Below are 14078 nucleotides of genomic sequence, written 5' to 3'. Positions count from 1 at the left end.
TTTTAATATATATATATATATATATATATATATATATTAATATTAAAAAATTAATATTCCAAACCTATCCGTTAATTTTTGTCATCACCATGTATCATAATTGGGCCGAGCTGATTGGCCCAACCATATGAAATGTGGGCCAAAGATGGGCCTGAGCTTCAATCATTTTCTGGGCTAGACTCAAACTGGTCCAGCCTAATGTCTAGACCTAGTCCATGAGACTATCTCAGTGGAGCAAGATTTTATCTGTTAATTTAAAAAAATTAAAAAATCACTTCCGTCCTTAAAAATTTATAAAAATAACAATTTAATCTTTAAATTTTAAAATTTATTCTCTTAACTTATAATGTAAAACATACTTTTCGAGTTAGAGATACACGAGGATTAGGAACGTGAGTGGCTCAGTACATTATTCAACAAGATAGTCAGGTTATTAAAGAGACAAGAAAAAAACTCAGCTATGAATTGAATGTCTTACGTATGAATATATGATGTCGAAATTATTCAACTAAACTGGACGAGCAGGAATGAAAGACGATGCTAGCAACAGAAAACAACATTCAATAATTTCTTTGTTATAGTAAACAAAGTTTATTATAGGACAAAGCTGATAAGAAACCATAATGAGTGTGTTCATATAAAGCAAACCTCCAAAGAAGTCAATTAATTCAAAGACAGCAAGAACAAGAGAAGCAAGCAAACACAATAACAATAAAACACACACAAACATATAGCAATTCAGGCGACGATCTTCAAGTCTCATCCATCACCAATCGCCTTACCTTTATTCTTCCACTAATCACACACACCCATTATCCTGATTACAATGGCCGACGGCCGTTTTCAGCGGCGGAAGCTCCTCACCTGAGACGGAGCATCCACTTCGTCGTCTCGCAGCTTCACGGCGGTGTAAGTTCCCGCGCCGACGATGGCTCCCAGCGTTGGTGCTACTAGATACACCCATAATGCTCTGTAATTTCCGGCAGCCACGGCGGGGCCCAATGTTCGAACAGGGTTCATGGAACCACCACTTGAGGGCCTGAAAAACAATAAAGTTATGATTGAGAATTGTGTGAATAGGATCTTTAGTTATTGAAAGTGGGGAAAGATGTCATTTTTTTTACACCCAATTGTTTATTGAGGCTTTGTTTAGCAAAAAGTTGGCAAAAGATTGGATTTTTAAGATGAAATCATATCTCAACTCACCCGGCGACAAGAATGTTCACCATAACTGTAGCTCCGACTGCAATCCCAGCCAACTCTCCCACCTGTAACAAAAAGGACCATAATTTGTTAACTGTTGTTGAATGATGAAAGTCACACCTCGACTAATTTAAGGAATGATAGTAGGTTTATAATCAAAGAATACTCTCTCAATTGGTAGTGAGGCCTTTTGGGGAAACCCAAAGCAAAGTCATGAGAACTTATGCTGAACAATATCATACCATTGTGGAGAGTCGCGTTCGTCTAACATTAACAACATGATTAGCATACCACTGATTGTTAAGAGAGGAATCCCAGATCAGCTAATTTAAGGATTGATCATAGGTCTTGCATCTCCATTTGTATCATAGGTTCTATACTCAAAGTGGATAATATCATATCATCTTGAAGAGCCGTGTTCCTAATATGGTATCAGAGCTATACCCTTAACCTAACCACATCAATAGAATCCTCAAATGTCGAACATAGAAGTTGTGAATCTCAAAGATATAGTCAAAAGTGACTAAAGTAAGTGTTGAACTAAGGATATACTTTATTCAAGGGTTCTAGAGAAAGAGTCGAGTCTCGATTAAGAAGAGACTGTTTGAGGGCTCCATAGGCCGTATACTTTGTTCGAAGGGAGGATTGTTGGAAGATGAATCCCACATTGGTTAATTTAAGGGATTGATGGTGGGTTTATAAGTAAGAAATACATTTACTACGAGGCCTTTTGGTAAACCAAAAACAGAACTGACAATATCATATCATTATGGAGAAGGGTAGTTCCTAATAAATGTAAGATGGTTATAGAAAGTGTAGTTACCGCTCGAGTATCGGTTGCGACGGCGGTGACAACGAAGAGAAGATTGAAAGTGATGAAGAATTCAAGAGCGAAGGCTTGGCCGGTGCTGACAGAGGGGACGGTGACGCCGCCAGACATGAAAGGGTGGAAAACACCTTTAAGAGCAAAAGAGGCACAAATGGAAGCAGAGACCTGAGCAGCGATGTAGGCAGGGACTTGGACCCATGGGAAGTGGCGGAGAGCGGCGAAGGCAATGGTGAGCGATGGGTTTAGGTGGGCGCCGGAGATGTGTCCCGTCGACAGAATTACGATCATTACGGCCAGCCCGGCACACGCAGCGTTTCCGATCAGAGTCTCGGCGCCGTTGTACTTCTGATTCACAATGGGTCCTGCCGTCGCCGCAAATATCAGGATGAATGTTCCCACGAATTCTGCTCCCAACTAAATTTCAGTCAAAACAAATAATTAATTTAGCATCTAAATAAATAAATAAATAAATACATACATACAACATACATACATACATACATATACATATACATACATATATATATATATATGTATATTTATTTATTTATTTACTGCAAAAACGAAAGTGATAAGAAGGAATATTAAAATCCTATTTTATTTCATTTCGTTCCAAAATATTTATTTATTTTTAATTCCTAATTATTTATTATTTTTAATCTATATACCCTTAAGAAAATATTGACAATTTTAATTTTTATTTCATGATTGAATTCAAATAAATTGATAAATAAATAAAGCACAATAATACTAAAATTAAAAGATATCTATTCTAATAACTGAATTCAATTAGCCCACTTTTATATATATATTAAAATATATCAAAATAAATATTAAAATAATAGGATTAATAATTAAAATAGGCTAATAATGAGGATTAAAATATAAATTAAAGGCATAAAAATAATAAATAAAAAAGAGAGAGAGAGAAAATGGTACCTTGCGGGTGAGAGAAACATCAGGAACAGGAAAGTCAGTGAAGCACGTGTGAGGCTGGCCCCACGTGGGAGCATTCACGGGCAAGCACTTACACCGCGGCATTGACTTCCGATCGTACGACAACGAATCCACCCGCAACCCAGAAAACAGCGGCCCTCCCGGCGTCCCCGGCGTCGCCGGAGCCGACGGCACCGGCGTTCCACTTTCCGATTCCGGCATTTCCTCTTTTTTTGGAAAAACAAACTTGTGGGTATTAAAAAAAATCAAATTTTTTTTTTTGGGTTTTTTGTGGGAAACGGTGGGGATACGAAGGAATCGAAGTTACATGATTTTGAGGCTTTTATAAAGGTTGATCTAAGGCAGAATTGGAAGCTCAGCCAGGATAACAATAAACACTAGATTTCTCTTACTCTTGGATCGAAAATCAAGAACTGAACTGGGTTTTGTTTTGTTTTTTTGGGAAGAGGGCTGATTTCAAAAGGGGCTGAAATTACATGATTTGGAGGCTTTTATAAATGTGAAGCTAAGGAAGATTTGGTGGGTCTAGCAAGAACATCCAACAGAAGAAGGAAGCTTAGAAGCTTTAAAGGAAGAAAATGGCAGACATGAAAGAGAGAAACAACAGCGCTGCAAATTAGAGTAGCAATGGAGAGGAGGAAGAGGAAAGAGAGGAATTTATACAGAGGAACGAACACCAATGAATATTTGCTTTTTATTTATTTATTTATTTATTTATTTTGATGTGAAATATTGTAATGAAAAAAACTAGTTGATATAATTAATGGAAGAAAGTCAATGGCCATCGATTTTTGTCTTCATACACCTCCTTTGCTTACCGCAATAATGGCTGGGCGGGGCGAGGAGGAATTTCTTATTTTTCTTTTATTTATTTATTTTATTTATTATTGTAAATTAACTATTAACCCAAAATTTAAATTGGTAAAATTGAATTTTTGTTTTTGTTTATAATATAATTGAAATAATAGAAGATTTGTCGCGTGTTGAAATATTTAATAAAAATGTAAGAACCGGTGTATTAGCAACATATTATATACTTGTAATGTGATAAATATCTAAATATTGCACATTGTATTATATTTTATTAATTAAATACTATATTAATGATTATATTTTATTTAATGATCTAATATAAAAGTGGCAAGTAATTGATTTAGGAGAGAAATTTTTCATATTTTGAATATTGGTAACCAATTTTTGACTCCTATTTTAATTTCTCTAAAATAATACTTTTTTTAAAAAATCAAACTTAAAAGCTTAACCTAATCCATATGCATAATTTAGTGAGTTTAGAAATCTCCAATTTTCAAAAACATTTATTTATTTTTTAATTTGAATATTCATATAAATGTTTTAGAACGTCTCGTATAACATAACCACCACGTTATCTACTTGACTTATAATATTTTTAGCATATGTCGTCCTCACTTACATACTTGCCACTAAAATTTTTAAGAAGTCATCCGTGAGATCTCACACNATAATATACAATTTGTACACAAAATAAATAAATTAAAAAAAAACATTGCTGGGTATGCAAACCTCTCGTTTGTAGATGCATTTTAATACAATGAGGTTGACGGTGATACATAACAGGCTAAAGTGAACAATATCTGCTAGCGGTGGACTTAAACAGTAGAATGGAGGAAAGTAAAGCATAAAATGAAAATGAAGAATAAATAATGATCCTCTCCTTTTGGGTTAAACAACAATGTAACGCAAAGGTTTCCTAGGCTAGGAATGCAAATACAAATAGGGCGCACATGCATTCTAATCTTCCCATTGCCTTCCCAATTACCCAATAATAATTAATTAATTATTTAATTAATTAAAATAATACCCACCGCCCACCAACGACTCAATAATGTAACTTCAAATAAAGTGTTCATTGTTTCGTCACCAAACTAAGCATTTTTTTGGCCCTTTCAACCAAGCTTCCATCACTTTATCTTTTATCCTCTCTCCCCACATCAACACATTTATTTTACTAAATAAATAATCGCTTCATTATTTATTTTTTTTCTTCTCGTCATTTTTGTTTCCCTCGATCGTAGATGGATCACGTGACTTGATGATACGAAATTACAGATAGGAAATACTGAATTTTTTTGTATAGGTAGTACTTATATCAACAAGGTGCACCTTTCTTTCGGTTGACTCAACTCTAAATACTTTAAAATTAAGTGTACTTAGAACAGTGAACTATATTTTGTTTTAGAGATATTTATTTAATTTGTGAGATCGAGCCTCACTAGGACTCACCCCATTTAGGGGTGGAAAATGCTCGTTTAAACAAGGAATGAGAGAGAGAGTGGAGGGAGGGGAGAATTTCTCCACGGACGAAGATTACATTTCCTATCCTCGATAGATCTAATCTCTGTCCTTTTTTGTTCATTATATATTAAAAAAATGAAAAAATTCATTTACTTGATTGTGTTGTGGGAGTGTTAATTAAATTAATTTCATCGTGCTATAGCTAATTATTATTTTTTTTATTTTTTAAATTATTAATTCATGATTGTCAATGCTTTTCATAAACCATCCTTCTAAGTACTCATAGGAGTGAGAAAGAAATAAACGGCCAAAAATGAGTTTGTTTTATTTTATTTTAATTTTTTTTAACGAAAAAAATACGTGGACTTGGAATTTTGAACCTTCCACTAATTCTTAAATTATGCATGTTCAATTTCTTTTATTAATGGTTGAAACAATAATTTAGTTATTGCTTTTATTTTATTGCTAATGGTTTTATTAACGTACACACACAATGTTTATGGGTTATTATCATCTTTTTCTAATTTAATTTCTTAATTTAAATAATTCTTATTAAACAATAAATTCAACTATCATTAATTATGAAATTAAAAAAGTATATATATTTACAATTTAACCTCGTATTTTATGTTTATTAATATCGATTGATTTCATTTAATTACAAAAATTAATTCATTAAAAAGAAAAAAAAAAGTAAAAAAAAAAAAGGTTATTGTGATTGAAGGCAAATGTAAAAGAGCAAAAGTGAAAAGGTAAAGCCTGAAATTAAATATTTTATTGACATGAGTTGGTAGAAAATAAAAATAAAATTGATCTGATGGCGTCCTTTATAAGACTCAACTTTTATTGATAGAAACAAGACACGGCTAGCTATATGACAAGTTAGATAGTTGAAAATATTCGAGAGAAATAAAACTTTCAAATAATTCATCGCTATCGCATAATGCAAAATAATTGCGATGTATTATGAAGATAAGAAATAAAAAAAAAAAAAAGTTATTTTGAATATATTCTTATTTTGTTATCTCAAAATTTTAAAACGCTTCGGGTAGAAAAAGATATAAAGGGTAAGTTTAAGAATTCTTAAACAAAAATTATTTTATTTATTGGAGTTAACAATTTGAGATATTCATCCATTTATCGAAGTCAATAGAATTAAATTATTTTAAAAAGTTCTGAATATTTAATACAATTATAAATCTGCAATAATTGAGAGATTTAATGTTAAATTAAATCATACAAAAAGTCTTAACACCATCTTGCAACGAAAAGCATTTAAAACAAACAAATATATATATATATATATATATATATATATTACCAATATAATTTTTGTTTTGTTTTGAAATAAAACTCACGACCAATGACAGCCATTATAATAACATTATCGTACTCACGAAGATAATTTTAAAAAATATATTCAGAGGCATTTAAAAAATAGTTTGAAAAAAGGTGACGTCTTCATAATAATAAAATAATATTAATACCAATTTTATGTCAATTAATTCAGAAAATAATATACATAAAGTTAAAAATATTAAATTTGAAAAAAAAAAAAAAAAAAAAAAGAGAATGGTGGGGGGATGAGCATAATCAGAGAATGCTTCGGCCATTAATACTTAATCACGTTCTTAACATCTTTTAATTACTTATCTTAGTCCCATTAATTTGGAATCTCTTTTATTTATTTATTTATTATTATATTTATTTATTTGACAACGCCTAGACTCGAGTCCAATCTTACACGGCGATGTAGGCGGCAAGACAACAAGCCAGCCCAATTTATTGAATTTCTAATTATTATTATTATTATTTTAATTTGACTCCCTAAAATTAATTAAATTTTGGAATACATTAATAAAATCAGTGTATATTGTTGATTTTATGTCCACGTCCCAAACATATTTATTTATTGTTTTTATTTATTTATTTATAAATTTCATTTTTTTAATTACTTTGGGGATAATTATGATGAATATGATTTTTTTTAAAAAAAAATAAAATTATAGGATTAAAAGTTATAATCTATGGGGAACAAAACATAGTGGGAATGTATTTTAAATAGGAAGATTAAATGATGATTCTAAGAATCCAAATAAATATTAAAAAGGAAAAAAGGAATTTCAAGTGAAAATGTTTTGTATTGTGACTTTCACGATTTTAAAATTGAGAATTATTATTATTATTATTATTACTATTACTATGATTATTTATTTATTCCTCTACTTTAATTTTGGACCACTCCTTAACCATCCACTTTTTTTTTCTAGAATAAAATTTTGATTAAAATATAACTTTTGAAAATATATTTTATTTTATTTGAAGAACATTGAAAAAGAAAAGAAAAAAAAAATAATACTATTTAAATATTCTTCTAAAGCACCTTAAAATATTTGGTTTATGGAATGTTTGGTGGGTGTTTATAATTATAACAAAAATAATAATAATAATAATAATAATAATAGTGAATTAGAAATTAAATATTTTTAATTATTTGAGAATATATATAATAAAATTTTTGGAATGAGTTAAGAGGAAGAAAAGGGGTATCGAGGATGATGGAATAAGGTTTGACTATGGAATAGTGTTTATGTTTTAATTAATTAAATAAAAAATTAAAATAAATAATTGGTGGTGGAAAATGTTGATCTCCATCATCATCATCATGGTGGTGTTGTTGTTCTATCTTTTTGCTCACTTTATTTTTCTTATTCTTTCTATTCTCTTTTTTGTGATCCTTTGGTTTGGAATTGGACACAACAACGGTTGTTTAATGGAGCGCATCATCATACCATATCATTTCGTTTCGACCTTTCCAACATCAATGGCTTACAATTAACGGGTCGCACAACTTTTTACCCCACTCCTAATCTCGTTCTATATTGAGTATGTTTGGTATAATTCTTCAAATTTAGTCTACAGTTTTAAAAAGTGGGAGATCTTATTTCGGTTGGAGAGGGGAACGAAACATTCCTTGTGTATAAGGGTGTGGAAACTTATTCTTAGTAAACACATTTTAAAATCGGGAATGTAACAGCCTAAACCCACTACTAGCAGATATTGTTCTCTTAGGACTTTCCCTTTCAGGCCTGGCTTCGACCGTTACAAATGTTACAAGAGTTAGACACTAGGCGATGTGCCAGCGAAGAGGTTGAGTCTCGTAAAGGGATGGACACGAGGCGGTGTGCCAGCAAGGACGCTGGGCTCCGAAGGGGGTGGACTGAAGGTCCAACATCAATTGGATAATGGAATAAGTGCCAACGAGAATGCTAGGCCTTGACGGTGTGCGAGTAAAGACTCTAGCCACTGGACTTGGACTGTTACAAATGGTATCAGAGTTAGACACTGGACGGTGTGCCATCAAGAACGCTAAGCCCTGAAGAGGGGTGGATTGTGACATGTGACATCAGTTGGTGAGGGAAACAAAACATTCTTTATAAGGGTGTGAAAACTTCTCTCTAGCATACTCGTTTTAAAAGTCTTGAGGAGAAACCCAAGATGAAAAGCTGAAAGAAGACAATATCTACTAGTGATGAGGTTGAACTGTTACACGTTTTAAAATCATAAGGCTGATTGTGTTACATTAAAGCTAAAACCGATAATATTTGCAAACGGTGAGCTCGAGACGTGATAGGTGAGATGTCCGCTTCAAAGCAAAAGCCACAGCCACACAACAAATGGTTTGTGGCCTATAATTTAATAGATGAGTGGAACAAAACTTTGTGAGCCCCTTACCATCCCCTCTTCTTTTCATATGTCAAACTGCAACTGTAATGATGTCTGGTTTTGAACTTAACCTCTCCCCTTCTCCACAAATTCACATACAATTTGGACCTTACATGTATATATATATTCATTCATTTGATCTCCAACCACTATGTGTTCTAACAGTGTATTCATCATAGCTGCTGGGATTTACGATCTTTGCAAATATTCATAAAAAAAGAGGCTAGTTTTTGTGTTGCTACTTGTAATAAATAGCTCATTCGTTGAATTTTGGAGGCCCATATTCTATATTGGGTGTTGATTTTTGAGTTGTGTCCACTTATTTTGCCCATATCTTTCTCTGTTCTTAGTCAACTTTTAGTCCATATCTTCATATGTAATTTGTCTCAATACCCCATTTGGTCCAATGGAGACCCATCCTCACTCCCCTTCCCATTGCCACATACTCATTTCAGGGTTTGTCGCTTTTTTGGGGTTTGGGGTAGGAATACAGTGTGCTCACTCCTTATAGTAGTATCGCTTCTCATAAGGACTTACATTGTGGTCATGTCAACTTAGTACTTGGCTGATGCTTGTCTTGTCTGACACCTGACAACTACTTGCAATCATTGACAATGTTCCTCTAATGCGAATGGTTTTTTTAGTAGACGCTCAACTTGGTGTGCTTTCTATTCCATCTACTCCCCACATTCAACCTCCAAGTCGTTACTGTTAACTTATGGAGTTTTCTCCCTATATTTATAGGTTGGTCAATGGCTATATACGGTAAAGCTATATTTGGTACTATATATATATATATATATATATATATATATATATATATATATATATATGATAAATAGCTATATACAGTAGATGGTTAAATCTGGTAAAGCTATATTTAGTAGACTGAACCATATATATATACGGCTTTGTAGATGTACTCTCTATTCTCTGTAGTCTCTCTGGTTGTATATACCTAAAGTCATCAATAAAAATCCTTTTAGCCAGAGTTCTCTTTGCAATTTTCTTTATCCTGTTCTTTGTGTTCATCTAAATCGAGCGTGTACGTTGTTGTGCGATCCTAACACTTACATATGAACTTGGTTCTTGCTTGAGGGGTAGATTTCTCCAAATAGAGGTGTCGGACACACAACACTAATAAAACTTGAGGGAATTTTGATATCAACCCACAATTGAATTTTGATTCTGAGTTGTAACTAGCCGGTCTATTCTAACACCTTTGACATACTTTGCAAGGTTTTTGATCAACGCTCGAGTTGTTTGGACATAAGAGTGATAGTGATGGAGGTGGATGCCATTCATTGTTGATGCTGGAGTTTCCTCCTTTTTCTTGAAGAACTCCCTCAGATTTATGCCTTTGGATCGCTAACGAATGGTAATGGAGACTGGTTGGAGTGGATGAAGGGTGTGTCCTAGTTCTTAACAACAAATAAGAGGAGACTTTGGTCTACTCCAAGCAAAAAAAAAACTCACCCAAATGAGAAGCACCACCAGGCAACGTCAATGCCTTTGTTTTGCTCTAACAATCATGGGAGACGTTTCTCTTGCTTCATATTCATACTTATCAAAAAACAATAACAACCCACGTTTTCCTTCTCCAATAGACGTGGGATCTCACAATCTACTCCTTTGGAGACTCAGTGTTCTCGCTAGCACACCATCTGGTGTCTAGTTCTGATACAATTTGTAAAAGTCCAATTTCACCGCCAGTAGATATTGTCCGCTTTGGCCCGTTACGTATCACGTTAGTTTCACGGTTTTAAAATGCGTCTACTAAGGAGAGGTTTCTATACCCTTGTAAAGAATATTTCGTTACTCTCTCCAACTAATGTGGGATCTCATACACTTAACACTGAATGTAGCATATGAAATGTTTAACTTATTAAAGCATTATATTATATATTGAGTTGGAAAAATCTTTTAAATCAATCTGGTTGTGTTGCAACTCGAACAATTCAAATAGGATTGGGTTAGATTACCGAATTTTTTTTTTAGTTATTTAAAAAAATCATATTTATTGTAACGCCCCTAATTTTCTTTAATCTAATTAGTGACGTCACCCATGCATTCATAATTCATTACGCGGAATCTCATCATAAATAACCTTGCAAACAAAACAAATTCTTTCATAAAGATTCATAAATCCAAACAAAACCTACACTTTGAAAATAAACCTTCAACAACTGAATTTAAAATAAATCTAAATAAAACCATACTCAATGATATAACATTAAAACAGTCTAATAGAAGTAAACTCCTAAAACATCCTATCTCCAACTTCCATGGTGTCCTCAGCTCCGCCGTCAACCGTATATTGGCGCCTTGCCTTTACCTGAAAAATGTAGGTAGCACGTGGCTTGAGTATTTTATGAAATAATCAGTAAGTCACCCCACTGTTGGGGTTAGGAATGCAAACACATGCAACATATGAGTGGGACCTAACTTTTCATAAACTTTTCATAGCCTTGGGCGCTTTTCTATTCCAGGTAGGGTTGGATGTGTGGTACTCCTTCACACATGGCCGATGTACGTGTACATGGACCCACCAGGCAGGCTCATATATGTACCCCCTGGGCCTAGCTTGGTCGGACATAATGTATTACACGTTGCCGGACACCACAGAACAGAAAAGGGCCCGCATGATATCATGGCGAACATAAATATCGTAATTCGTTCTTTCGTATCATAAAGGGGAAGAATCTCGATGCACGTGACATACATATATGCATGAGGTCCCTTAACATATCTAACATGGCATTACATAAGCAGTGCTAACATCGCATTTACGTTTCTTACATCACATGACATCTCACATGACTTACATTACATGGCATATTACATAAACATTCCAATTGCATAAACATCTCATGACATGACTCGATAATTCTACGTGTATCTATGACATCGATCAACATATTCATGGCATATAATACTAACATCTCATTCATGACTTCACATAACATAAATAGTCAACAGTCAACATAATTCATACAACACATAACATACACAAGCTACAGTCAACACAATCTATACATCACATAATCATATCACATAAATATGGTGCATGCAGGGGCTACAGGGCACGCACCATCATACAACACGTAGTAAGCTAACTCCAACAGTAAGGTCACTTACCTCGATGGTCTTGGTTGAAGTCACTCACAACGAGCTAATTCCAGTGGTTAAATACGTCCTATGATAATCACATAAAAACTTAGGAACCTTTCATAATATACCCTAGTTAAACCTCATGCTATTTATCAAAATAAACCCCCCAACCTAATCTGTCCTTAACGTTTAAGAACCATACTGACCTCGAATGGTAAAACTATGGGCAGAAACGGCTTCGNTCAATAAAAATCCTTTTAGCCAGAGTTCTCTTTGCAATTTTCTTTATCCTGTTCTTTGTGTTCATCTAAATCGAGCGTGTACGTTGTTGTGCGATCCTAACACTTACATATGAACTTGGTTCTTGCTTGAGGGGTAGATTTCTCCAAATAGAGGTGTCGGACACACAACACTAATAAAACTTGAGGGAATTTTGATATCAACCCACAATTGAATTTTGATTCTGAGTTGTAACTAGCCGGTCTATTCTAACACCTTTGACATACTTTGCAAGGTTTTTGATCAACGCTCGAGTTGTTTGGACATAAGAGTGATAGTGATGGAGGTGGATGCCATTCATTGTTGATGCTGGAGTTTCCTCCTTTTTCTTGAAGAACTCCCTCAGATTTATGCCTTTGGATCGCTAACGAATGGTAATGGAGACTGGTTGGAGTGGATGAAGGGTGTGTCCTAGTTCTTAACAACAAATAAGAGGAGACTTTGGTCTACTCCAAGCAAAAAAAAAACTCACCCAAATGAGAAGCACCACCAGGCAACGTCAATGCCTTTGTTTTGCTCTAACAATCATGGGAGACGTTTCTCTTGCTTCATATTCATACTTATCAAAAAACAATAACAACCCACGTTTTCCTTCTCCAATAGACGTGGGATCTCACAATCTACTCCTTTGGAGACTCAGTGTTCTCGCTAGCACACCATCTGGTGTCTAGTTCTGATACAATTTGTAAAAGTCCAATTTCACCGCCAGTAGATATTGTCCGCTTTGGCCCGTTACGTATCACGTTAGTTTCACGGTTTTAAAATGCGTCTACTAAGGAGAGGTTTCTATACCCTTGTAAAGAATATTTCGTTACTCTCTCCAACTAATGTGGGATCTCATACACTTAACACTGAATGTAGCATATGAAATGTTTAACTTATTAAAGCATTATATTATATATTGAGTTGGAAAAATCTTTTAAATCAATCTGGTTGTGTTGCAACTCGAACAATTCAAATAGGATTGGGTTAGATTACCGAATTTTTTTTTTAGTTATTTAAAAAAATCATATTTATTGTAACGCCCCTAATTTTCTTTAATCTAATTAGTGACGTCACCCATGCATTCATAATTCATTACGCGGAATCTCATCATAAATAACCTTGCAAACAAAACAAATTCTTTCATAAAGATTCATAAATCCAAACAAAACCTACACTTTGAAAATAAACCTTCAACAACTGAATTTAAAATAAATCTAAATAAAACCATACTCAATGATATAACATTAAAACAGTCTAATAGAAGTAAACTCCTAAAACATCCTATCTCCAACTTCCATGGTGTCCTCAGCTCCGCCGTCAACCGTATATTGGCGCCTTGCCTTTACCTGAAAAATGTAGGTAGCACGTGGCTTGAGTATTTTATGAAATAATCAGTAAGTCACCCCACTGTTGGGGTTAGGAATGCAAACACATGCAACATATGAGTGGGACCTAACTTTTCATAAACTTTTCATAGCCTTGGGCGCTTTTCTATTCCAGGTAGGGTTGGATGTGTGGTACTCCTTCACACATGGCCGATGTACGTGTACATGGACCCACCAGGCAGGCTCATATATGTACCCCCTGGGCCTAGCTTGGTCGGACATAATGTATTACACGTTGCCGGACACCACAGAACAGAAAAGGGCCCGCATGATATCATGGCGAACATAAATATCGTAATTCGTTCTTTCGTATCATAAAGGGGAAGAAT

General features: G+C 34.0%; 1 protein-coding gene across 1 annotated transcript; it reads right to left on the bottom strand.

The window, feature by feature from the left end:
- Positions 1 to 567: 567 nt before the first annotated feature.
- Positions 568 to 3638, bottom strand: LOC111796021 (probable aquaporin NIP5-1). The gene is made up of 4 exons (XM_023678705.1): positions 2972 to 3638; positions 2027 to 2446; positions 1207 to 1268; positions 568 to 1039 (listed from the first exon to the last, which is right to left on the bottom strand). Exons 1-4 carry the CDS (start codon positions 3188 to 3190, stop codon positions 844 to 846), a joined length of 897 nt encoding a protein of 298 aa, XP_023534473.1. The 5' UTR covers positions 3191 to 3638; the 3' UTR covers positions 568 to 843.
- Between the last annotated feature and the right edge of the window lie 10440 nt (positions 3639 to 14078).

This window comes from Cucurbita pepo, chromosome LG05 (genome assembly GCF_002806865.2).
Source record: "Cucurbita pepo subsp. pepo cultivar mu-cu-16 chromosome LG05, ASM280686v2, whole genome shotgun sequence".
Taxonomy (NCBI): Eukaryota; Viridiplantae; Streptophyta; class Magnoliopsida; order Cucurbitales; family Cucurbitaceae; genus Cucurbita; species Cucurbita pepo.
This window is presented reverse-complemented; position numbering and strand designations above follow the sequence as displayed.

Bases quoted from the DNA above. Each gene is read 5' to 3' on its own strand.
- LOC111796021 (XM_023678705.1), bottom strand. From the start codon at position 3,190: ATGCCGGAATCGGAAAGTGGAACGCCGGTGCCGTCGGCTCCGGCGACG. The intron at 1,269-2,026 runs GTAACTACACTT...TTTTTGTTACAG, and splicing joins TCGCAACCGATACTCGAGCG to GTGGGAGAGTTGGCTGGGAT. The intron at 1,040-1,206 runs GTGAGTTGAGAT...ATTGTTTTTCAG, and splicing joins GTGAACATTCTTGTCGCCGG to GCCCTCAAGTGGTGGTTCCA.